The 22,476-nt window shown below is 40.6% G+C and overlaps 1 protein-coding gene across 3 annotated transcripts in view; it reads left to right on the forward strand.

Moving 5' to 3' along the window:
* SEC14L1 (SEC14-like lipid binding 1) overlaps nt 1–22,476 on the forward strand; it is a 41,547-nt gene that overhangs the window by 10,940 nt on the left and 8,131 nt on the right. For 2 of the 3 annotated variants that reach the window (XM_014952647.1, XM_014952639.1), the window contains exons 2-10: nt 11,554–11,703; nt 11,794–11,925; nt 13,855–13,983; nt 14,209–14,443; nt 15,251–15,360; nt 16,067–16,256; nt 19,407–19,495; nt 20,453–20,523; nt 22,302–22,473. In XM_014952647.1, the coding sequence (XP_014808133.1) occupies nt 11,554–11,703; nt 11,794–11,925; nt 13,855–13,983; nt 14,209–14,443; nt 15,251–15,360; nt 16,067–16,256; nt 19,407–19,495; nt 20,453–20,523; nt 22,302–22,473 (1,278 nt within the window). Of the gene's footprint in view, nt 1–1,516; nt 1,536–11,553; nt 11,704–11,793; nt 11,926–13,854; nt 13,984–14,208; nt 14,444–15,250; nt 15,361–16,066; nt 16,257–19,406; nt 19,496–20,452; nt 20,524–22,301; nt 22,474–22,476 lie in introns of those variants that run through there. The other variant, XM_014952654.1, reaches the window with a different exon arrangement.

Consider the following 22,476-nt stretch of genomic DNA (forward strand, 5'->3'; position numbering starts at 1 on the left):
CAAATTTCAAAGAAAGATACCTTCCTGTGTTGTGTAAAGGTTTATGTGTTCCTGTTGTTGCAAGAGGAATAGGAAGTGCTTGAGAATAGCTCACATTCCCCAGCAATCACATGTCGCTCTCTAAGCGTTTAAGCTTTCGCTGGCCTCCTGCCAGCCTTTACTGTGATGCTCTTTTGGAGGTCAGTCTCTTCTCCATAGCGCTTTAACCTTGAGCCTCACCAGTCATGTCCTGTGCAATTGGGGTCAGAAGCCAAGTTTCCTATCCTAGAAACTCCTGAAGTTGACTCTAATTGCAGGGCGCATTCTGTCAGACAAAGTGTTGTGCTCAGAGCTACGTGGCTTCTGGGCCAGAACTGATTTCCATCTGTCTTGCCTGGAACTCAGGCAGAGCAAACACTCATTTTCTCTGTAGAATGGTTTTGTGCGTGCATTTAATATAAACAAGTTAAAGTGAAATTGCAAGTCAATCTGATGTTGCTGTTGTCCCTACTTAGTCCACTAAGGTCTGCATATACCGAAGAGCAACTTAGAGCAGCGTGGCTGTAAAATTTGTCCTTGATATTCCACCTTCAACCTAGACCACAGCAACATAAGGTTATTTTCTAACTGGCAATTTTACATTGGTCTCCCAGTCACAAGCCAACCTAACCAGAGTGGTTGGGCTTTCCCAGCTTACTCCAAAGGAAAGCAAGATTAGAATTATTTACATTCAGCATGTTTGGGTTTTCTGTCTGTAATCTTTCTTTATATTCTTGAGGAAGCAGTGGTAGTTGCCCAACTTCTCTATTCTGGCTTCTCATTTTAGAGAGCTGGGTCTCAAGATTGTGCAGAGGCTGCAGTTGAAGATAGCCTCTCTCACTCTTGAGTGGAGTGGCACTATGCCTTGGGCTCTTTTCAGGCTCTCCAGACTTCTTGAAGGGAGGAAAAGAATTAATGATCCTCTTGTGAGTGTCTGAGAAGGGAGCAGGTGTAACTCTGGAACTCTCACATTGGCTATCTACTTTCTCCTCAAATCCCACCCTGGTGATTCATTTGTTCTCTGAAGATGGACATTCGGGCTCCCGTATGAGAATCAAGTATTACACAGTTCCAGCTGTGTAAATTTATTTAGGCAAACCACAGATGACTTGTATCTGTTTTAAAGAAACCACTCTTCCAATTAAAGTACCGTTGAGACATGCCTGTGGTTATTAAACATCATCTTTTGCAGATAAAAGATGGAATGTTAGCCCTTGTCTTTAGGTCAGATTCTTTCTCCCCAGACTGTTTTGACTGCTGAATCAGTACACCTTTACCACTAAAAGCTTGAATAATATTGCATTAAGTCATTGAAGAGTTTACTTTTTATCTGGAAGAAGATTCTCTGCATGCAGCAAACTGGTTCTTAGGTGGTTAAGAGGGAGATGAAGTAATGATCTGTATAGAAAGAACCTACGTGGGTGGCTTTGACTGGTCACATCCCTCCTGAGAATAGAAGTTTCTGTGTTTGGCTATTTTTTCCGGTGCAGGAAGGCAGAGGCTCTTTGCTTGGTCTGGTAAGTTGGTTACCGCAGTTGCATAACTCAACAGTGAATTACCAGTAAAATTCCACTTATCTGAAAGATTGCTTCATAGCCTGTTTTGAATCTCCTGTGTTATTTATAAGGTCTAAATTATTCTAATGAAATATTAAGGGAACTTTATTCATGCTTGAAAACACTGGGTGCCGAGGCTGAGACTGACTATCTCTGTAGCCTACAGGTTTATGCTCACGTAAGGAAGAAGTTTGCTTCAGCCCTTCCTGTCCCCTGGGAACTCCTTGCTCCTCCTTTTTGCCTTCTGTCCCCTGCCTTGCTTTTGGTTTTGGGCAGTCTTAAGCAAATATGCTATGCTTTTTTTTAGTTTAACTCAAATTTGTCAAGAATGCTTTATGAATATATATTCTCAAGTATTTCCTTGGATAAGCTTACAAGTTTTACTGATGTTTACTTGTAGGTGCTATCTAAATAGAGCATCCTTCCAATAAGCTGCCTGTGAAATCTTTTTGATTTCTGGTTTGTATGCCAGTGGAAAAATATGCACATACAAGCATGCTTGCTACGTTTTCAGGTGGCACTATAGCATATTTGAGTTTGAGCATTACACCTCAGAGGGACTCAAAGCTAGTTTACAAGAAGTAGCCCGCAGGGTAGTTATTAGGGCTGTTTAAAATGCCAAGCTGTGCATTGGGTCTATATTTGGAATGTGCTTAAAGCCAATAGTGATCAACACTGTAACCATGGAAATGGTGCCTGAACTGAAGAGATGCACAGAAATGCCAGTATTTGTGTGTTAGTGCTATTACATTCACTCCAATGGGCTTTGTAGCAGTGTTAACTCATGAAAGGTCCTGTTGCCAGAAATCCGGGGTGGTGTGTGATGTGTTGTGTAAGCAGCACTCTGACTGCAAGCTATTGAGGATACAGCTTCATTTGTGATGCCATTTCAGTCATATTTCATGATTTTTGTGATTTTTAGGTGGTGTGTATGAACTATTGTTATGCCTGAAATTGAGCATGAAGCTGTCCCTTTTACAGTGCAGAAGACTTCAAGGAGATTAAATAGGTGGAAAGTAGCCTGGACTGTGTCTACAGAGCTGTGAGGAGATACAGGTTGATACTTCCGCCCTTTTACAGTGCAGAAGACTTCAAAGGACTAAATAGGTGTAAAGTAGCCTGGACTGTGTCTACGGAGCTGTGAGGAGATACAGGTTGATACTTCCTGTTAGGTGTCACAGAACTTTCCCCTTTGTCAAAAGGGGCTCTATTCTGAAAGGTTGTTTTTCTTCCCCTACCTACATCTCTACCTACACCCTGCATGTTTTGAGTGGCTGGTGGTAGATCCTGTTAGGTGTCACAGAACTTTCCCCTTTGTCAAAAGGGGCTCTATTCTGAAAGGTTGTTTTTCTTCCCCTACCTACATCCCCTGCATGTTTTGAGTGGCTGGTGGTAGATGCTGTTTGGAGCGATGGCGATCCAGAAGCAAGCAAAAAAATTGTCTCTAAATTTTTATGGTCTCAGCTAGGGTAACTGATTTGAGCTGAAGCAAAAGAATAGCTTCTGTGCTGTTTCCTGACTCCCTAGAGATTTTTAATTTATTGAATCAAAGCTCTTCATACAACGTTACGAAGTAGCGATTGACTTGGAGTTTAGTCTGTGTACTGAGCTATTTTCTAACAGCTGTGGGCAATGTCCTTGCTGCTTTCAGACACTTACTGTTTCAGGAATCTGCAGAATGGATGTGAAGGTCAGAAGCTTTTTTGCTGTGTTTCTAGGATTTGAGCAGCAAATTGCTGCTCCTGCTTTGCGTGTGGCAGACCTGTTAGTGTATTTGGAAGAACAAATAGGTATTGTTTATTCTGTGGTGACAGCCACAAGATTAACAGGTTTTTGTTCATTACCTCTGTTCATACCATCTAGGAGCAGGGAATATTTGAAATGTGCAAGACATATAACTGGATACTTCAGAGTAATATGGGCTTCTAATACAGCTGAATGTTGAAACGGACAGAACAAAATACTGAAGCCTAAAGCTTTATATAGTTAAGCTAAGGAGTGAATTTAAATATATTGAAATAAATCTCTCATCCTCCCTTCCTCTTTCTAGGTGGGTGTTTGTATTTAAATATATTGAAATAAATCTCTCTTCTCATCCTCCCTTCCTCTTTCTAGGTGGGTGTTTGCAAGATATAAGTAGGTCATTCAGAGCAGCGTAGGGGCTGGAATCCTTTTCAATGAAACCTGATTAATTCAGGCGGACCCCTTTAAATAAAGTATGAGCATCAAAATAGGACTAGGAGTAGGGACTGTGTCCTTCTGTATGCCTAATGCAAACTTTTCTTCCATGCAGAACTCTTGAGTGACAGAGGAGTTGTCACTGGCAAGAATTTAATGACTTTGATGAATGCCAGGGAAAGAAGTGTTCTCTTGTCCATCTCTGCTTATAGTCGCTTTCATTTCCCTCAGCTCCTGGTGTCCTGGAGAATTTCTCAGGCATTTCATTTCCATTCCACAAAAGGAGAGGCGAGCTGAGAAAGCTCAATTTACTAGCTTGACTGGCTTTCAAATGCTTTTCTAGAGACAAGGATACTGTAAACAGCAAGTCATCTTAGCACTTGGTACTCTACCAAGACCAAGTGAAGCCCTGGTGATGTTAATTAAGTGGGTTTTGTGGTGACCTTCAGTGTTTGTAGGGTCAAATGAGATGCTTGGAGCAGAGGTTGTTTAACGCCTGTGGGTGTTGGAAGCACAGGGAATGCTTTGAGACCTGTGCAGGATCCAATAGTGTCTATATGGTCATGACTGATTCAGTGTGTTAGTCTCTCTTGAATCAGTTGGGCCTTGATCTTCTGAATATAAGAGCTGTAAACATGGGCTATAAATTTGAGCACCACTTCAGTGCAATGTGATAAATACAGCATTGTAAGGATCTGAATATGATGCAGAAATAAGTTTTTGAACCATTGACAATTTTTCTTCGCAGATACTCTACCCAAAAAGTCTGTTCACTGCAATGGAGAACATCTGAGGTTTGTTTTTCAAGCTAGCTTCTCTCACTGTTTGAGAAATTAATTAGCTTTCAATTAGAATTCATGAACAAAATCTGTGCAGAGTAGATTCTTGTTAGCACTTGTCTCATAATTTGTATAATAATGTGTATTTTTGTGGTCTGTATTTTAAAAAGTACAAAAAATAGAGCTTCAAAAACTAAAAAGGCATTGTAGTTCAAGGATTTGATGCATAATTATATAAAACTTTAACAGTCCCCTTTATGAAAATTATTCTATCTCTATTGTTAGGAAACTGTAAAGTATACTGCAAAGTAGAAGCAATTTGGGCTGTTTTGGGCAATTCTTGGGAATGCTTTGCTTTGGTAGACTGGATGTGAACAGTGCTGGCACTGCTTGTTCCCAGTGCTGCAAGCTTACACTCTTTAATTTAATCAGAAAGTCCTAGGTCAATAGCACTTCTTACACTTGTGTAGTAAACAAGAACTTTTCAGCTCTAAAATGAAGCAGAATGCTTTGTCTCACTGGTATTGACTTGTCCTATTGATTTTTCCATGTAACTTATAGAAGGGTTATCTATTTTATCTCGGATGTACTTAATAGTCACCATTAATACTTAAGAGGCCAAATTTCATCTTGTACCAGGGAACAGAAGACAGTGTATCCTGTTCCTGAGTGACTCGTGCCACAACAGGGTAAAAGCTTTTGGGGTGTAACGAGGGGAGGATAGGAGAGGGGTAAAATAAGATGAGGATGCAGTTGCTGGTGTAGTGAAGTGTGATGGGGAGAGAGGAGAATTTTTGTGCAATTTTTTTTTGCCTGTAGTTTAGGGTAGGAGGTAGTTTGCCAGGTGAGTGTCCGTCAGGTCTCATTTTAAGAGCGCCACCGGAATCCATCCCACCAGGGAGGTGTCGCTCCCCTCGGAGCCATCTGCGCGCTGTCAGAGCCAATGTGCTGCCAGTTCTTCTCTGCTGTTCACACCCTTCTGGAGTACAGCTCCATTTGTAAAGCCTGGATATTCCTCTCTTTGGTGAAATCCCACTCTTATGAAGAGCGGAAGAGTGTTTCCTGTTCCAAAATTAATGTATTAAAAATAAGATACATTCAAATGTGGGGCATTGGGATTTAGTTTCTTTTTTTTTTTAACAAAACGAGATGGAACAGAGCACTTTCCTTTCTAATGGATGCTCGCTGCCTGCTTAATTTGTCTTGATTCTCAAAACCTTTGAAGTAGCTCTCAGGTGAAGGATTATAATTTTTAATTCAGACAAAGGGCTTCCCCATGAGGTATTTCCTGAAGTACTTTCTCATTGCTTAAATCCAGTTCAGTGATAAGTTGTTATGCAAACATTTTGTTTGTTGATCTTGCTGTGATAGCCAGCAGGTTAACCATGGGTGAATCTTGCTCGAAAACCTTTGGAGGGGTGTTCTAGTTCTAATTTGAACCTTTTAAAACACTTCTTAAAAGGTAGAAATTGCAATAGGAGGCTTAAACTCGTATTATTTTTTTTCCCCCTTTTAAAATAAGTCATAGGTGGGTTGTCTGTAGTCCCCATGAGCCTCATTTGTAATCTTGTGTAACTAAAGCCTTCTTGGTCTTTTCCAGAGAGCGAGGGAGCTCTTAGTACTGAGTCACTACTGAGCAGCCTTTGTTTCTCAGCAATAAGAAAATAACTTCCCTCTTTGTAAATGAGAACATTTAATGAAGTGAAAACACAGTGGAGGAAAAAACCCACTTAAGCCTGTTTTGAACAAGGGCTGCTGTGGAGAGCTGTACTGATGGGGAAAGTTAACTGCAAAGAAGCCAAGTTTAACTGCGGCAGTGGGGGTCTGGCTTGTAGCAGTGTCCCTTTGGAGGACTGTTGGTCCTTCCAGAACTGGCTTCACAGATATATTCCTTTTCAAAGAGCTGACAATCTGAAAAGATGGTTTTTCTTTTCCAAGCTTCAGTACAGTTCACGTTGCCCCTTCCTAGTACTGAGGGAGTGCTACCTTACAAAAAAAAAAACTAGAGCTTTTTGAGGTATATCCGCTCTAACCATCTGCTTTCTTCCACACACACACCCCCGAGCTGATTACTAACACCCATGAGATACACTGGCACTGAGATACACACTTCTTTGTAGAAGTATAATGATTTTTAAACGTATGTTTTATGAAGAGAATGGTAAAGAGCTATGAACAGCAGTATGTGGGGGATGAGAAGGTATTTTCTGATTTGTGAGGTTTAATCCAGAATTGTTTCTTCCCAAATGCAGCTCCCAAGAATTTGAAACCTCTTGGTTGGCCTCCCATGAGCTGATGTTTTTGCTGTTGATGCGCAGAGCTGTAAGGCAGGAGGAGGGGGATACAGTGATGTGCAGGACTCGCCAAGCTGCTGGAACCCAGCCCATCCAGCCAGAGCTGCTGGAGTCACCCTTCGTGTTCCTTGTGTGCTTAGGAAGAGTTCAGGAATTCCACATACTCCAAGGGGATAGGAAAGCATGGTGAATGTTGGGATGCACTTGCAGATTAATACCCAAACATGGTCAGGTATTGCAGGCAGAAATTAAAGTTTGTGTGTGGCACACGAAGTGCAGCAGAGTAAATTCCATTGCCAGGACAAATCTCTTCATTGTGTTCTCTTGGAGAATGTTGGGCTGCTCTTAGGAGGTTACTGTTCTAGCAATTTTGAACAGAAAACATCTTAAAAATAAAACATCTTCACAGCTTGTTTCATGCAATGAAGCTGTTAAGAAAGCACTCAATATGCTTCATTTTCTGAATGGTGCCTAAAATTCCTACTTATTTCACTAGGTTAGAAGTTCTACTTGGAGGGTTCAGCTACTATAACAGCACAAACTAAGATTGCTCGCAAGTTTTGTCAGATCTTCTTTTTTTTGCTTGTAAGCACAGAAATTAATTTTGAGTCATCTAATAGAAATATTGAACAATCCCTATCCTTTAAGGTATGAGACCAGGAATATATTAATCTGGCTGGAGAAGCTGAGTAACTTACTTGCATAAATGACAGACTTTCTCCACCGAGGACTGGGCACATGCTTATTATCAAGGTATTTTATTAGCCCTAGGCATAGGCTGAGAAGGAAAAAGCCAGATCAGTGGCTTTGGTCCTTCTGCAAATTGGGTTAGGGTCATACCTCAATGCTGTTCTAAAGCTGGTATTTTGAAAGGATCCTGTTATTGCTGATATTATAATCCCAAAATCTAAGGGCAGCAGCAGCAAGGATAATTACCTTGGGTATCAAAAATGACTGCAATGGGTTTTAAATAGTCTCACTTTTGAATTGCTTTCATGTCTTTAAACACAGCTGAAATAGTAGCAAAGATAAAAGTAAAATAAATCCCGTTAGTTTGACTCTGAACACAAGTTGCTAAGGGGAGCAGTTGGAAAAGAAGCTTTAATACAGTGCTATTTTGGTTGAAATTATGCTTGTCAATGTTCTCACTGTTAACATGCATTAAGAAAGTTAAGGGTTTATATAATGAGTCCATTAAATTTCAAGTTCAAGCTGCTTCACCATACTGTGTTTTTCTTGATGCACAATGCCAGCTCCTAATGTATCGGAGTACACAAATGTTCTAGAGGCTGGAGGGGAATTGAATTGTAAAAGTATGTTATTAGGGAACAACAGAATTGCAGGCTTAAAATGACTTTTTTGAAAGGTCTGTACATGGATGTCTCTCAGCCAAAGAGGCGTTGTGACTTTAATGTCAAGCCAAGCACCAGCTGTAGATCCTTTGAGGATGAGCAGGCCTTTTTATTTGTGTTACAAATCAGAATCTCCACACGCCCTGTTTTTTGAGTCTGACAGAAGAAGATGGTAACATTAAGTAACGTCCTTGCAACATCCTTCTTAGATGCCTTTAGTCCTGCAGCAACAGCATTTCACTCTTGCATAGAGTCCATCAGGATTGCTGCAGCTGCTTTGCTTTTGAGGAACTAACTGGCTTTTGTGATTGTATCTATACAGGAAAATTGAAATCTAATGATTTTATTCGTAAAGAGAGACCTATCAGACAGGAAAAACTGTGTGGCATCTTACAACATACTCTGCGTTATCAGACTGCTAAAGGAATTCTGGATAATGCAGCTCAGTCACTTCCTGCCTGCAAAGCTGGACTTGAGACAAAATTTCTCGTTCCAAAACACCACAATAACGTAGAAAAATCTATTCAATTCTATTATTAGAAAAAAAAAAAGAACAGTGTTTGATCTTTCTTTAATCTTCTCGTGCTCTTTTAATAGCTCCAGTCTTGGCGATGCATGTGCTGCTTTGACTCATGTGTCTCTCATTGTGTTGTACCACAAATTACAGGTTTTCTTCCCGTGCTGTGTTGGTCCGTGGTGAAGGGAGATCTTTGTGTCCTATAGTCTTTAGCAGCTTTTTCCTGCCTGCTCTGCAGTGTGACAGAGACCTGTTTGCCACATGTGGAAGAGACAGCTATGCTTAAATCAGATGGAATATTTTGATGTGGCTATGGTTTACTATAATCACTTTTTCTTCAAACGAGGCTGTACTGAGAAATGATGCATTACAAGAACATATTGGCAATGGTACATAAAGAAATAAACCCAGCCTAATTTAAGAGCCCAATAAAACGACTGTGAACAGCTTTCAATACTCTGTGTGCGTGTTCTTTAGGGAGAAAGAAGCCTGTGTTGCTGTTAATCTCTTTGAAACCTTCAAGTACTTTGTTGCTGTAAGCATTGAGCTTGCCAACTTCTGGCAGATAATTATTTTGTTCTCTTCCAAATTGAACCCATTCAATTCAGTCTTCCCATTCAGAAGAACAAATTCTTTCTGGGCATGTTTTTTGCTCACAGTTCAATAAACACTTATGAGCAGGTAATGTTGTCATTTGCAAGTGTTCACAGAGCAAATGGGAGGCATTTTGAGGACCAAGATGAGAAATGCATCAATATGTGCAATGAAGGAGACTTACAAAGGCTTGGCATAGAGGAGGCTTCTCAAATGGGGAAAACTCACTGTGATCCAAAAGTAAAAATGCTTTTAAAATAGTGAAAAGAATGTTAGATACCTACTTCTCCTTCTTGCCTGTCTGTAAAACAATTGTTATAGTGTAAGGTCCTCAAATAAAAGTATTAAATGAAGCAATCTGTAAAACAGAAGTACTTCTGCATTCTGCTGCTTCTGGAAATCTTCTTGTTTTCTGACTTAGGACAACATTTAACTGCAGTCAATATCATTAAAATAGGGATTAATTTGGAAAGAATGCTGAGACTTGTTCAGTGAGAGGACTGAGAGATTCTTGAACGACTGTAAAATATACAGCCTTCTGTCCAGAACAACAAGAGCCTCATAAAAGAAATAAAAACTACTTATACGATATTAATAGGACCCATCCTCTCTTTCTCTTGCAGCTGTGAAGGGTTTTTCCCCACTGCTTGCCATTGTGTTCCAACACTAATGCTCTGTCACATCTATTGTGCACACATCTCCGAACCCAGAAATTAGTTCTATTCTTAATTTAAACAAAACCAGCTGTGCACAGATAAAAAGTTTGGAAAAAAAAAAAAAAAGAGCATGTGTACTCACTCACTGGTTCTACTTCTAGTAGGTTATAGAGGGGCTTTATGAACTCGGGACAATCATGCTGCAAAAATGGTTTAAAAATACACATGGGGGGGAAAAAGCTGACACTGTCTTAGTGCATTGCACCACTGTCACCATAGTAACTGTGTTCAAACTAAGTATTTTTATTCTTATAAAGGGAGAATTAAGAGGCCTTTTCTCTTCCAGTGCCACCATTACATACTTTTTGCAGCTGCTGCTTATTTTCTTCCACACCCTCTCCCTGTTGGTGCTGTTCCTGTGCTGTAACCCAGCTACATTCAGAGCAGTTAAAATCATCTAAAAGAGTCAAGTCCATATTTCAGCTCTTTTAAGGAGTTGTTTTATGTTCTGCTCCCAGATTTATGTTACTGACATTTTCTTCTGCATTGGGATACTTTGCAAATTCTGCCTTTTCACCAAAGCCTGATCATAGCGAAAATGAAAGAATTCAGAATATGAAAGGAAGGCTAAAGAATTAGTTTACTGCTACTCAACGAGACAAAAAAAAAAAACAAAAAACCAAAGAGAAGTGGAAGTAAACTCATGTCTACAAAAGAACAAAGGAAAAAACCCAACAGTTGTGTTGTATTCCCCAGCCACGGTGGTTCTAAACCAAAAAATTCAAGTTTACAGATGGGGATAACTCCTCTTTTCCTCTTACCTGTTTTATTGATCCCATATTCTTAACAATCCTTTCCGAGTGTGTCTGATTTAATACCATCTTCTCTGCCTCTGTCAAGTATTTGAGATTAACTTACATGCCTATATTCTTTACTCAGACTTGAAGCTATTGCTAGCTCTGCGTTGTTGCAAAAAGTTTACATTTTCAGAAGTAGTAAGTGGCCTCATTGTATTGGAAATACTTACTGGATGTTGGTGGACAAAACTGTGAACTGATAAACTGTGCAGTGAAATCATGATGAATACTCTGCACAGGGAGCTTGAGAGCTCTATTAGCTTAAGAAATAGGTTTTGAAATGTTTTTATTAGACCTTTGGGAGCTGTATGGAAAACCCTCTAGACAGCTTGGTGAAACACCGATAATTAGCATGTGGGTTTTTTTAATCCAACACATAATTGTTTTGTCTTGTGGTATTTTAGAACTAGAGGGTCTTATTTGCCTGTTATTGCTGACAAGAGGATTGTCATTGTACATAACGGACAATTTCCTTGCTGGAGGAAGGGGAGAAATGGGGTATTTTGTGTATTTTAAAAATTGTTTTACGTGGAATTGGCTATATTAGGTCATGTTAATAAATGGATTGTTTGGAATGCACTGTGATTTGTTTCAGCTATAATGTGAGCTCCAGGAGGGCTCAATCCCTTCTGTGAAAGGTATGAAGGACATTGTGCCTCCAAGTGCTGGTGATGCCAACAAATGAACCCTACGTGCACCCTCAGGAATGAATTGTGATGACAGTTTGTTTTCTTCTCTTTCCATCTTTATAGGCTTATGAAAGAAGGTTTCCTACGTGTCCTCTGATCCCTATGTTTGTAGCCAGTGACACTGTAAACGAATACAAGAGTGAGGATGAAGCCATCCATGTGATTGAACGGCGCTGTAAGCTGGATATAGATGCACCACGTCTATTGAAAAAGGTGATTATGTTTGCAGTGCCTGTTTTATACTTTTGGATATCGTTTCACATGAATATTGTATCTTAACAGAACCTATGTCATCTTCCACAGATTGCAGGAGTGGATTATGTCTACTTTGTCCAGAAGAATTCTTTGAACAGAAGAGAAAGGACTTTGCATATAGAAGCCTACAATGAAACCTTCTCTAATAGAGTCATTATTAACGAACACTGCTGTTACACAGTGAGTAACAGGCTCTTGGTGGTGCTACAGATGGAGCTAAATCAGTGTGTAGATTTCAGGACTCATAAACAGAAGTTGGGTTGTTCTTGGCTTTTGCCTTGCAAGAAAAAATAACCAACACGCCGCCATGAGTGATAATTGTTGTTAGTGTTAAATGTAACACGCTTGCTTGAAGAACTGAAACAAGTTTGGCACCCTCTTGCTTGAGCATCTTCTCAGAGAGCAGAACACAACATAATTTGCTGTGTTTGACAGCTCTGTAGAGGCAAATCTGTGGTCTGTAATAGCAGTGTGGGACTTGGTGAGGCTGATGATACCCTGACAGAACTGTTAAAGGAAAGTTCAGTGTAGCTTAGTTGCCTTCTGCTCAACTCAGGCAAACGTTCATCAGTCAGCTATGTTTTAACCTAATTCTTTCCATCTTCAGTGCAGATGTTTTCCGATACAGAGGAGTCTGGTGGCACACTTACTGCTGTGCTCTGGTCAGGTTATTTTCTGAATGGCTTAGCCCACACCCATCAGCTCACACAGCATGCATGTAGAGCAGTAAAATTTCAAATTGATGTTACAGGTCAAATCAAAGCTAGCAAATGGAACCAACTTGTATTGTAGCATTCTTTTTATGTGCAGGTGATAACATTTTCTGTTACGTACAGAACCATGGTTTAAAGGTCACTAGACGTCAAACCCACTTGAAACTATTATCTGATTATTTTTTAAATTACTATTTCTGCAATTATTCCCAAGACACATTTAAAAATACTTTTCCACCAACATTTTTTCCTTGAAAGCTCTGTTTAAGCAGGGGAAATGCTATACAGAAAATTGCATTTGATAAATATATACAAAACACAACCCTTCCCCTTGCCCTTGCTCTACTTGGTCAAGAAGTTAGTAAGTAAATATGAAAACAGAATTTTAATTGAAGAATAAGTTTGTTTTTAAAGTTATTTTATAACTGAATTTATGAAATGACAGAAAGATTCTTAAATGTTATTATGATGATTTGTACTTACTTAGGCTGTGCCCTAATGCAGAAGAAGAAAATGAAGGGAAAAGTATGTAGTTGTCTTGTTCTAGTGTTGATACTGTTCCCAGTTAATTTTAGTATGTTGTGAGGGGGAGGGGAACTTTAAGGCATCAGGACAGTCACATGCTCAGAAATCCAGCTTTCAGTGATGTTTGTATAATCACAGATTCGGAGCCCGGCCTGGAAATTCTTTAGATGACTCTTTTTTAGCAGAAGAGAGTTTAGAAAACAGCTTTCCTTTGGAGTCGTAACATCTCTGTTTCAAGATCAGCTTGTTTGGCTGTCAGCTGAGACGTTTACACTTCTTTCTGTAACATTATCATAGGAGAACAAAATTAAATGGTTTTCAGCCTGCAGAATACTGAGGTACTTCGTAGGTCAATGAGGGAATGATCTATGGCAGTGTGTCTGTTGCAAACACGTCCAGGCTGCAGTGGGTGGAAATGCTTACGCTGCACTTGCTGCAGTCCTCAAGCTGCTGGCCTTGGGCTGTCAGTCCAACCTGCTGCGGCAGAAAGTTCACTGTGGAGCTTTTTATCCTGTTCCACAGATACACTACAGTCCCAGCCCATATCTAGAATGAGATAGTGTTAATTGGATACATGTACTCGTCCTTTGGCTCCTGGCTGGAGCACTGCTATTTCTCTACCCTCTCCTTTCTTGTTAAGAAACAAAAAGGGCTGTGCTGGCCATGAGACTAGGGAGGGCTTCTCAGCTTTTTGTTCTCTAGTGTTACCTTTTTCTGAAGCGTGTTTTACAAATAAAGCAAAAGTCTGCAAATTCCACTTCAATATTTTGTACTCTGTGAACCTGTAAAACAAGAAACAGTCATTTCAAATACTGTGAGGAAAAAATATTGTGTGGGTAACCAAGCTGTATGACCTCCTTTTAACCAATAGGTTCATCCTGACAATGAAGACTGGACCTGTTTTGAACAGTCAGCAAGTCTGGATATAAAATCTTTTTTTGGTTTCGAAAGCACAGTGGAAAAGATTGCCATGAAGCAGTACACCAGCAATATTAAAAAGGTGAGCCTTGCAGACATGAAGGAGGTGCCTGGCTCTAAGTTATGAGTTAATGTAGCTACTGTGCTCAGAAAAGCTGGGCTGTTCCCTCTTTAGCCTGGGGCTGCATGTGTGGAGGTCTGGATTTTCAAGTGGAATCTTTAGAGAGGTCTGGCCACTTAATAGCCCAATCCTTTCTGTGTCTAAATGGATGTTTTTAGCAGCTGAAGTAAATATTTCTTTCTGAAGGGAAAAGAAATAATAGAATACTACCTGAAGCAGCTGGAGGAAGAAGGAATAACTTTTGTTCCTCGTTGGACTCCCCCTGTTGCATGTAAATTGGAGAGCAGCACATCCCACACGAGACGACCGGTTTCACCCGCTATTAATATACCAGACTCTGCCACAAAGGAGGGCTTGAACAATAAAGAGATCCTCAACACCTCCAGCAGCCCCTCGGAGCCCACAGCGGGAACACCTGATGGTATGCTGGTCTGACTTGTTTTACTGGGATTCTTTGTACTGTAGAGGCTCTTCTCATGGGCAGCTGAAAATCTTCATATTTTCTCTTTGGTAATATACAATGTTGAAGTTCGGGCTTGCAAAGCAGTAATGTGTGGGATACCTTGGATAGCTGTTAGGAGCTGGGCTTCAGTAAATGAAGATCAGGTATGAGTGGAAAAACTCTTCACTTTGCTGTTCATTAGGTTGCAAATGGATGACTGACTTCTTGCCTTGAAATTCAGGGTTGGGTATAACTATAGGAATAATGGGGAGGAAAGGACTGAAGCTTTCCTGAACAGTCTTCTGTTGTATCTTCCTTCCCTTGTTAATAAGGGAATTTGGGAAAATTCTTGGACTGGGAGATTTAGATCAAAGCTTCTCTACGTATTTCCAGAAGCTGTGGATTGACAAATCTGAATATACTGGTGAAATGCTTTTATAAATGTTTGGTTTTATTCCTTTCTTAGTTGCAGAAGGAGAATTACTCTTCTTGGTTTACCATTAAGATGACTGTCCTTTCTTACTTGCAGAAGGAGAATCACTCTTCTTGGTTTACCATTAAGATGACTGTGTATGTTGCCTTGCTGACCTTTTCATTAATGCAAGAAACTTTATTCAATTCTGACTGCACAGAACACAGAGCAGCTGCTTCTGTGCCTCTCTTTTCATTAATGCAAGAAACTTTATTTCTGCCTGAACAGAACACAGAGCAGCTGCTTCTGTGCCTCAAATATCAGCACAGAAGATCAATCAGGACCCCTCTAATTACATGTACATCTCCTTTTAGACAAGCTGGACGCAGACTACATCAAGCGGTACCTGGGTGACTTGACACCAATGCAGGAAAGTTGCCTCATTCGACTGAGACAGTGGCTCCAGGAGACACACAAGGGCAAAGTAAGTTACTGCTGGTCTCTTGAAGCTAATTGTTCCTGTTAAGTGGCCCTCCATGATCGAAACCTAAATTAGGTCTATACAGTGGCAATACAAGAAGTTCATTGCGACTGTCCAGCTGACTTTGCCAGCTGAGGTGCTTAAATGGTTAGCGTGACTGCCTCTCAGAATGTCAATAAACCAACACAAGGGAATTACATCGGTTTTATAACTCTGCCTTGTTTGTTTTGGTGGCCAAACATCATATTTTCAAATCTATATCCCTAAGCACTGTACTGAAAGGGAAGCGGTGCGGCCGGTTAAATCACTGATAGCAAAGCTGGGGTTTTCCAGTGGCTTGTGATTTGCATGTAAGTCTCAGCTTCCTTTTACTTAGCAACAAAATTCAGTCTGTGTTTTGTCCCTCGATTCCTTTAAATTAGACTGACTTAGCATGGTCATACAGGTGTAAACAATTACATTAGGGTTCATGAAATTTTTATATCCCTTATATAAAGGTAGCTGCAGTACCTGACAGGGATCCTGGTTTTGTAGCAAACAAAGACTGATTTGCTTGAGTAACTTCCAGTGTTACAAACCATCCTTCTGCATTGGTGCAGGGCTGCATGTTTTTTCAGCTTCTGTTGTTTGTGGTTTTGTTCTTGTCTCAAATCTTGAGTACAAAATAAGGTTTGAGTTGTTGGTTTGGTTTTGGTTTGGTTTTTTACAGATCCCAAAGGATGAGCACATTTTAAGATTCCTGCGTGCCCGGGACTTCAACATTGATAAAGCAAGAGAGATCCTTTGCCAGTCGCTGACGTGGCGTAAGCAGCACCAGGTAGACTACATTTTAGACACCTGGAACCCTCCTCAGGTGCTCCAAGATTACTATGCAGGAGGCTGGCATCACCATGACAAAGGTAAGCTCTAGGGGGCAGATATTGAACAGCTTTTATGTTCTGAATTAACGGTGATAGTTGTCCTTCTGTTAGCAAGAGGTGACCAGAAAGATGGTTAGAACTTCTCCGTTGTTATGTACTAAATGGATTTAAATTGGTATTGTCAGCTCCTTACTTGGTGGAGGCAGACTCCCAGGTCCTAATCTTTCTGACTATTACTGACATACTTAACTCTCTAAAGAGCTCTGCTTTGCTAGGAGTTTAAGAAGGTTATTAATTGCACTTCTGTAGTGCTCTGAAATGCTTAGAAGGGTGTTATGCAAATGCTGAGTATTCTCTTTCAGTGATTAAAAGATGTTTGTAAATAAGTGTATCTTCCTAATCAACTTATTTCTGATGTTGTATAAGTCTGCTGATGGCATAAATGAATACTTATTTGGCATTACAATCAGCTTAATGATGAGAAGTGGGATGTTGGAAAAACATCAAATAGAGCAGGTTTATTTAAGAAGGGAAGAAGCTTTGGCTAAATTCCATTTTTATGATGAGCCATGGCCAGATCTTTAAAACATGGACGACACTCCCCTATCCCTCCGCTTGCTTTATCGTGCACTGATCTTGCTGCTAATACATACACAGCAATGAAACGTTTTGGAATTTGTTGCTTGAGGGAAGCTGGGCTCTTTAGATAAGGAAATGATCTCTTACTGAGAGCTATCTGTCTTCTGATTTAGTTTTTTCCCCCACTAGGCACCATTGTTTCTGCTGGCTCTTCCTGTTACAAAAAGCTATGAAACAGGACAAGATGCTGTCAGCAGTAGTGGCCAGGAGACGGGGAGGACGCAGCAGAAGTTTAATCACTGTAAAGCTGCAGAGCTTGAATGGCTCTCCCCTGCTGCTTAGGGTTTGCCAGACCTCAAACCGACAAACTGGAAAATGAGAATATGCTTGTAAAGATTGTAGGGAAAAAAAATGTGAATAAGTTCTCCCTTCTGTCAGTTCCTTGTCCTTACTTTGTAAAGACTTCCTCTGTCAATAGCACAGAACTGGGTCCTGCCAGTGAGTAGAAAGGTACAGAATGCATCAAAGGGTTGTTTCATGTTTTTTTTCTGAGAAGTTCTCCAGTCTTGTGGTGAACTTCATGCTCCCCTCCCTTCCCCTCCAGTTCTTTTGCAGCACACCCACAAGTAAAGCACGGGTTTGTCAATAATGGAAACAGAAATTCAAAACTGAGCAATTCTATATAATTTAAAATCTTAGTGGTAGGTTCTTTTTTTAAACCCTCTTCTCTAGTATTGCTCCTTTCCTCCTACGTGTGCTAAATGTGCCAAACTTAAACTAGCTAAATTCTGTACAGCTTTTAGCGCTCAAGCAAAGGCAGCAGTGATTGAGGCATGTTGTCTAGAATGAGCTATTAGTGCAAAAGAAATAAAAGTTATTATTTTGGCATGCAATTAGCCCAATTTTCTATACATCTGAGCGGCTTTTATTTTGACAGGAATGCTTCAGTCAAATGCTTTTTTAAATCGCAAAGCTCTAATGGAATATAAAACATAGAGTGAAAATGCGACACTGTCAGCTGAGGCTTTCCTTCGTGTGTCATTTGGGTGAGCTGGGGGTTAGTAAGCTGTTAGTTTGATTTTTGGATGCAAGTGCAGCTGTGAGGGAGGGAGACCTGCTATGAAGCTTAATAGCACTTTTTGTTTAGTGTTTCAAAAGCTAAACAGTACGTTCCAAGATAAGTGTGTGCTGATGTTAAAACAATATTTTCTTTTAGACCACCTGATAAAACACAAAAGGCTGTGATCTTTCATGGGGGTAGCGTCTTTGCCAAATAAATGACTTGCCTTGAGTCTGCAGTTTTGGTTGTTTGTTTTTCTTTTTTTTTTTTTTAATATCATATCTTGACAGTTTCTTTCTTTGTGTCCCAAAGGACTTACTGATAACTTGATACCTCTCTTTGCAGTTGTTGGAGGGAAGTGAAGCTAAACAAACAGGACTTTGGGGAGGTTTTTGTGCAGAAAGCTCATTTTTTTTATTTTGTGTCCTAGCATATTCAGTTTTATAAGTTGGTGATTATTTAGCTTGTGTACTAGAATAGAATCATAGAATTATAGAATTGTTCAGGTTGGAAGAGACCCTTGGGATCATCGAGATCAACCATCTCCCCTACTCTACAGAGTTCTCCCCTACACCATGTCCCTCAGTGCCCCATCTAAACGTCCCTTAAACACATCCAGGGATGGTGACTCAACCCCCTCCCTGGGCAGCCTATTCCAATGCCCAAATAGATGGAGCAAAGCTTAAAAAATGCATCACAGCTTTGGGAGGAGGATGGAAGCTGTTTCAGACAACTAGCTCTTGTTCTGAAGAGCCAGAAATGCAAGCTTAGATTCTCAAATTCAGGCAGTGCAGTTGTTGAGGTTAGTGTTTTTGTATCCTGGACAGTGTGGAGCTGCTCCAGTGTGCAGCAAGATGTCTGTGAAGAGGAAGGGCTTGGAAGGCAGAGGGTCCATCAAAGCTGATCTCTGGAGCAGAGTCTGCTCTCCCCAGGTGTAACCTGCAGAAGGGGGGCCCTGTGCCAGTTCCGCAGAATGTGCAATGACACAGCTGAAAGGTGTGACTTCAGCAAATACTGCAGAAAGCAGCTACTCTCTGGGTTAACACTGTGTCTCATTAATTCCCACAACTCAGGGTATCTGCTTTTCCAAAAACATTGCTCTAAGCAGTATTGCATCCTGTGTGATAGAAGGCTTAAAGCCTTCATTGCAACTGTTTTGCTACACTAATGGCCTAAAGCTTTTCCTGTATCTTGGCTGTCCTGGAAGCTAATTATAGCCCCGTGCCTCTAGTTGTGTATACCAAGATCTTGTGTGTACCAGTGTACTTGTTGAAGACCTTTGAACTTCCCTTGCAGATAGGGGAACTATTTTTGCCTCAAGATGTCTCCATTAAACTTTTGTAGTTCATTTACAGGCAATCTTTTGGTGTAGCTGGACGAGATAAAGCTTATATTGCTGCTCCAGTTCTCCCTCTTCCAACTGTACAGCGAAGTTTGAACTGACTATTGACTTGTTTCCGTTTGGATTTTTAGCATAAAACTAGCTCACTCAAATTGTCTGTGGCTGTAAAAATAAGGGTTATGTTGATATATTTGTTCTCATTATTCAGATGGTCGCCCGCTCTATGTGCTGAGGTTGGGACAGATGGATACCAAAGGCTTAGTGCGAGCTCTTGGGGAAGAGGCCTTACTTCGATACGTAAGTATTTTTGGAGCCAGCAAGTTGCTAACAATGTGATATTTTCATTTAGAAATTTCCTCCTCTGCCAGAACATTCATCACTCTGGGTATTTTGATGTACTCTCTGGCCGTCTGTTTTTGGTTTGAATACATCTGAAAGCTCCTGGTAGCTGATCTTCTGCATTCTTTCCAACTGCACACTGATGGCGGAAAGGCGTAGTTCTTGGCAGCTGCTGTAGTTTTTGGTTAGCATTTTCACAGATTCTTCTGCAGTTTGTGCAGTGCTTCAAGTCTCTGCATTTGTACAGAAGAGAAAAATGCCATGCTCAGGTTTTGTCAAGCCCATATTCCAAGGATAAGAATAATTTCTTTTTAGAGAACTCGTACTTGCCTGTAATTTTGCCTTCTGTAAAGGCATCACTCGGACTGTGTTATTGTGGATCTGCTCAGTTTCCAAGCAGAAAGCTGGCAGAATTCCAGGTTTGCAATGATTTTTTTTTTTGACTCCCAGTAATGACAGCCGCGGCCATAGTAACCGCTAGAAGCAGGGGCTGGATTTGACTTTTTTTCTTCCAATGGCATTTCCAGCCATGGACTAAATTTTGTTTGCCCTAGTTCTGTTTCAAGGTTACTTGCTTTCACTTAAAAAGGGGCTTTAATTTCTGAGTAAACAGGAAAAAAATGCTTAAAGGGACGGAAGAGTAGGGAGACTTCTTGTCTGTATCGCTCCTGGGTCTCAGTTTTCTGGAGGATCTTGTCTACATTTTACTGCTTTTATGGAAAGGCATGTTTATTTTTCAACAGGCTCAATCTATGGTATAAATGCAGTGATTTCTGGTTCATTCTTTGAAAAAAAAGGTTTATGCTAGTTTGAGCTTGTAGTTTTAATTAGTGTTTGGATATAGTCAGTTTTTTTCTTTATCCCATCTACGAAGTTCAAGACTGTCTTCTCAAAACAACATGTTTTTTTGCACAGGTTCTTTCAATAAATGAAGAAGGACTGAGGCGATGTGAGGAGAATACAAAAGTATTTGGCAGGCCAATAAGGTAAAATACAACAAGTAGATCTGCTCGTTGGGAATTACCTGGTTTCACACCATACATGGGGGAACATCAGGAAACATGATGGTGCTGAGCAAAGTTTATTAAATGAAAGAAGCACAGGGTAGGCTGTGTGTCTGAGTGAGGATACAAGCACAGTTACAGTTAATCAATTAATGTTAGAGTGCATCTGCAGGGTCAAAATCTGCATCTGAGGGAACACAGCACCTGCTCTGGGTGTCTTGGTATTGGTATTAATGGTTCTACATGGCAGATGTTATGATTTCAAAATCTGCATCTGAGGGAACACAGCACCTGCTCTGGGTGTCTTGGTATGGGCCTCCCCAATTAATGTTAGAGTGCATCTGCAGGGTCAAAATCTGCATCTGAGGGAACACAGCACCTGCTCTGGGTGTCTTGGTGTCATGGTCATAATGGTTCTACATGGCAGATGTTATGATTTTGCTCTCTTCTACTCTTGGATATCTGCAAAGCCATGCAGCCTAACCCCCATCTCTGCTTCTGGGGGATTTTAGAGTCAGATGTTGGTATAGGCTGCCAAAAAAATCAAGCCATGATAATATCATGGATGACCTTTCCAGTAGTGTCAGGTATTGTTTTCATGTCACTTGTTCATCCACAGTCCATATCAAGGCTCATTACACTCAGTTCTTTGCCTTCTCCATTTATTATATGCAGTTACTCAACTTGTGATCCAAGGTAAGGTCATGAGACTCCTGTTTTCCAAGTACTGGCATGACTTCATGTGAAGTTCAGTCAAAAATTGCTTGCTATCCCATCTTTGAGTCATTGTAGGGGTCACTTAAGGAAAGTGCTAGCTGCAAAATGGATTTCAGGGTGTGGTATGAAAGCAGGACTGCTCCCGCAAAACAACAGTGTTTCTTGGACTCGCTTCAATTTCTGACTCCTTCCCTTAATCTGCAAAGGCTCAGGGATGCATGGGATGTCTGCTTATCTTTCCCTGGTAAAGAACTTGCTGTCCCAGCTCTCAGTGGGAGGTCAAATACAAGAGATGGATTTCATGTGTGCAACTAGGCAATTGTGCTGCTTACTGGATCTTGACTTGTCGAAGTAATCCTGAAGGACTACATGTTAAACATTTAAAGTGAAACAAAGAAGTGTTTGCTGTTTCACAGAAGCAGTTTCATGGATGCTAGCTGGTGCCACACAGCTGTGCATCTTGAATTCATGCCCAGGGCGAGACCTGAACTTGGAAAGTAACTAAAGCATATGCTGAAGCTCAGTGTTTAAGAATTGAGAACATACCTCTTCCTACAGAAAAAGCTCCCCTCCCTGAGATCTGACAGCAGAATTAGCTTTGATGTGTGGTGGCACTGTTACTGTGCTGTGTTGGGAGGAAGTATGCACCATGAATGTTAAATTGCTTCATAGCGGCGTGGCCATTTGATTGACTTTCCAGTAGAAGCAATGGTTTAACATCTGGGCTAGCTGTTGACAGGATCTTTTTTGACTCCATATTGACCTTCATCTGAAATTTGAAATGTCTGGGGGGCAATATGCATGATGTGGAAATTGAGCTTTCAACATAGTCTGCAACTGTAATTTACCCCCTCTAAGACATTTCCATTCTAAGGATCTTAAACTCCAGCATCTACAGGTAGCGCAAAGCAGGAGGTAAAATAAAAGAAACCAAAACATACAGTGGGGTTCACACACTCCCATAGACTGGACACTTGCATGAGAAAGGAGAATTTTGATGCCATTGAGATTCTTCTTTTCCTTTTTGTCTTTCTCAAATTCAGCTCCTGGACCTGTCTAGTAGATCTAGAAGGCTTGAACATGCGGCATTTATGGAGACCTGGTGTCAAAGCATTGCTGAGAATCATTGAGGTGGTTGAAGCTAATTACCCCGAGACTTTGGGTCGTCTTCTAATCCTAAGAGCACCTCGAGTATTCCCAGTTCTTTGGACACTGGTA

The sequence above is a fragment of the Calidris pugnax genome, unplaced genomic scaffold (genome assembly GCF_001431845.1).
Source record: "Calidris pugnax isolate Ruff unplaced genomic scaffold, ASM143184v1 scaffold9, whole genome shotgun sequence".
NCBI classification, from domain to species: Eukaryota; Metazoa; Chordata; class Aves; order Charadriiformes; family Scolopacidae; genus Calidris; species Calidris pugnax.